Below are 868 nucleotides of genomic sequence, written 5' to 3' on the forward strand. Positions count from 1 at the left end.
AAAAAAAAAAAAAAATGTTCCTAGGCAATGCAGGAGCGTTACACTCAAGCATTTCCGAACAGATTTATTCACGTAACTCACGCATACCGGCCCCCAAATACCAATATGCGGCACACCTTAAGCTATCCGTGTAACAGAGTGGAAAGCAAATGAGTTTGCAAATACTCTAGTTATTATGTAGTTGCAAACTTTCATCCTGAAAATAGTCATTAGCACTAGCACGCCGAGACGCACATTTAGTAATCTCTCACAGACGCTCAAATTCTAAATGAACCCACACTAACTACCCCTCCCCATGAAACTTGCTTCTGCCCGCTAAGGGCGTTCTGAGGGTACTTGGGCTGTCGCGGGTTCCCATGGCGCCAGTAACCACAAACTTTCCAGAAAGTCCAGGCATTTACTATCTCATGCTCCACGCTGCCACCAAAAGGGCCACAGTGGTCTGGGTTAGGAACGGCGGTTAGGCGGGGAACTGCTAAGGGACGCTGTTGTGCTTCTTCCGCAGAAAGCTGCCAGCTGAAGAAGCCTCTGGAGGCGGCCGGAGACTGTAAGGCGGCGGAGGAGAGCGAGAGGCCCAAGCCACGCAGCCGCCGGAAGCCCCGGGTCCTCTTCTCGCAAGCCCAGGTCTTCGAGCTGGAACGCAGGTTCAAGCAGCAGCGGTACCTGTCGGCGCCCGAGCGCGAGCACCTCGCCAGTAGCCTGAAGCTCACGTCCACGCAGGTGAAGATCTGGTTCCAGAATCGCAGGTACAAGTGCAAGAGGCAGCGACAGGACAAGTCCCTGGAGCTGGGCGCCCACGCGCCCCCGCCGCCGCCGCGCCGCGTGGCCGTGCCGGTGCTGGTGCGGGACGGCAAGCCGTGCGTCACGC

At 56.3% G+C, this 868-nt stretch overlaps 1 protein-coding gene across 1 annotated transcript; it reads left to right on the forward strand.

The window, feature by feature from the left end:
• Nucleotides 1–372: 372 nt before the first annotated feature.
• On the forward strand, nucleotides 373–865 carry LOC117799777 (homeobox protein Nkx-2.3-like; the record flags this gene model as incomplete). Its single annotated transcript, XM_034652275.1, has 1 exon — nucleotides 373–865. A coding segment is annotated over one exon (493 nt), but the record flags the coding sequence as incomplete, so codon positions are not given.
• Between the last annotated feature and the right edge of the window lie 3 nt (nucleotides 866–868).

This window comes from Ailuropoda melanoleuca, unplaced genomic scaffold, assembly GCF_002007445.2.
Source record: "Ailuropoda melanoleuca isolate Jingjing unplaced genomic scaffold, ASM200744v2 unplaced-scaffold57082, whole genome shotgun sequence".
In the NCBI taxonomy this organism is placed as follows: Eukaryota; Metazoa; Chordata; class Mammalia; order Carnivora; family Ursidae; genus Ailuropoda; species Ailuropoda melanoleuca.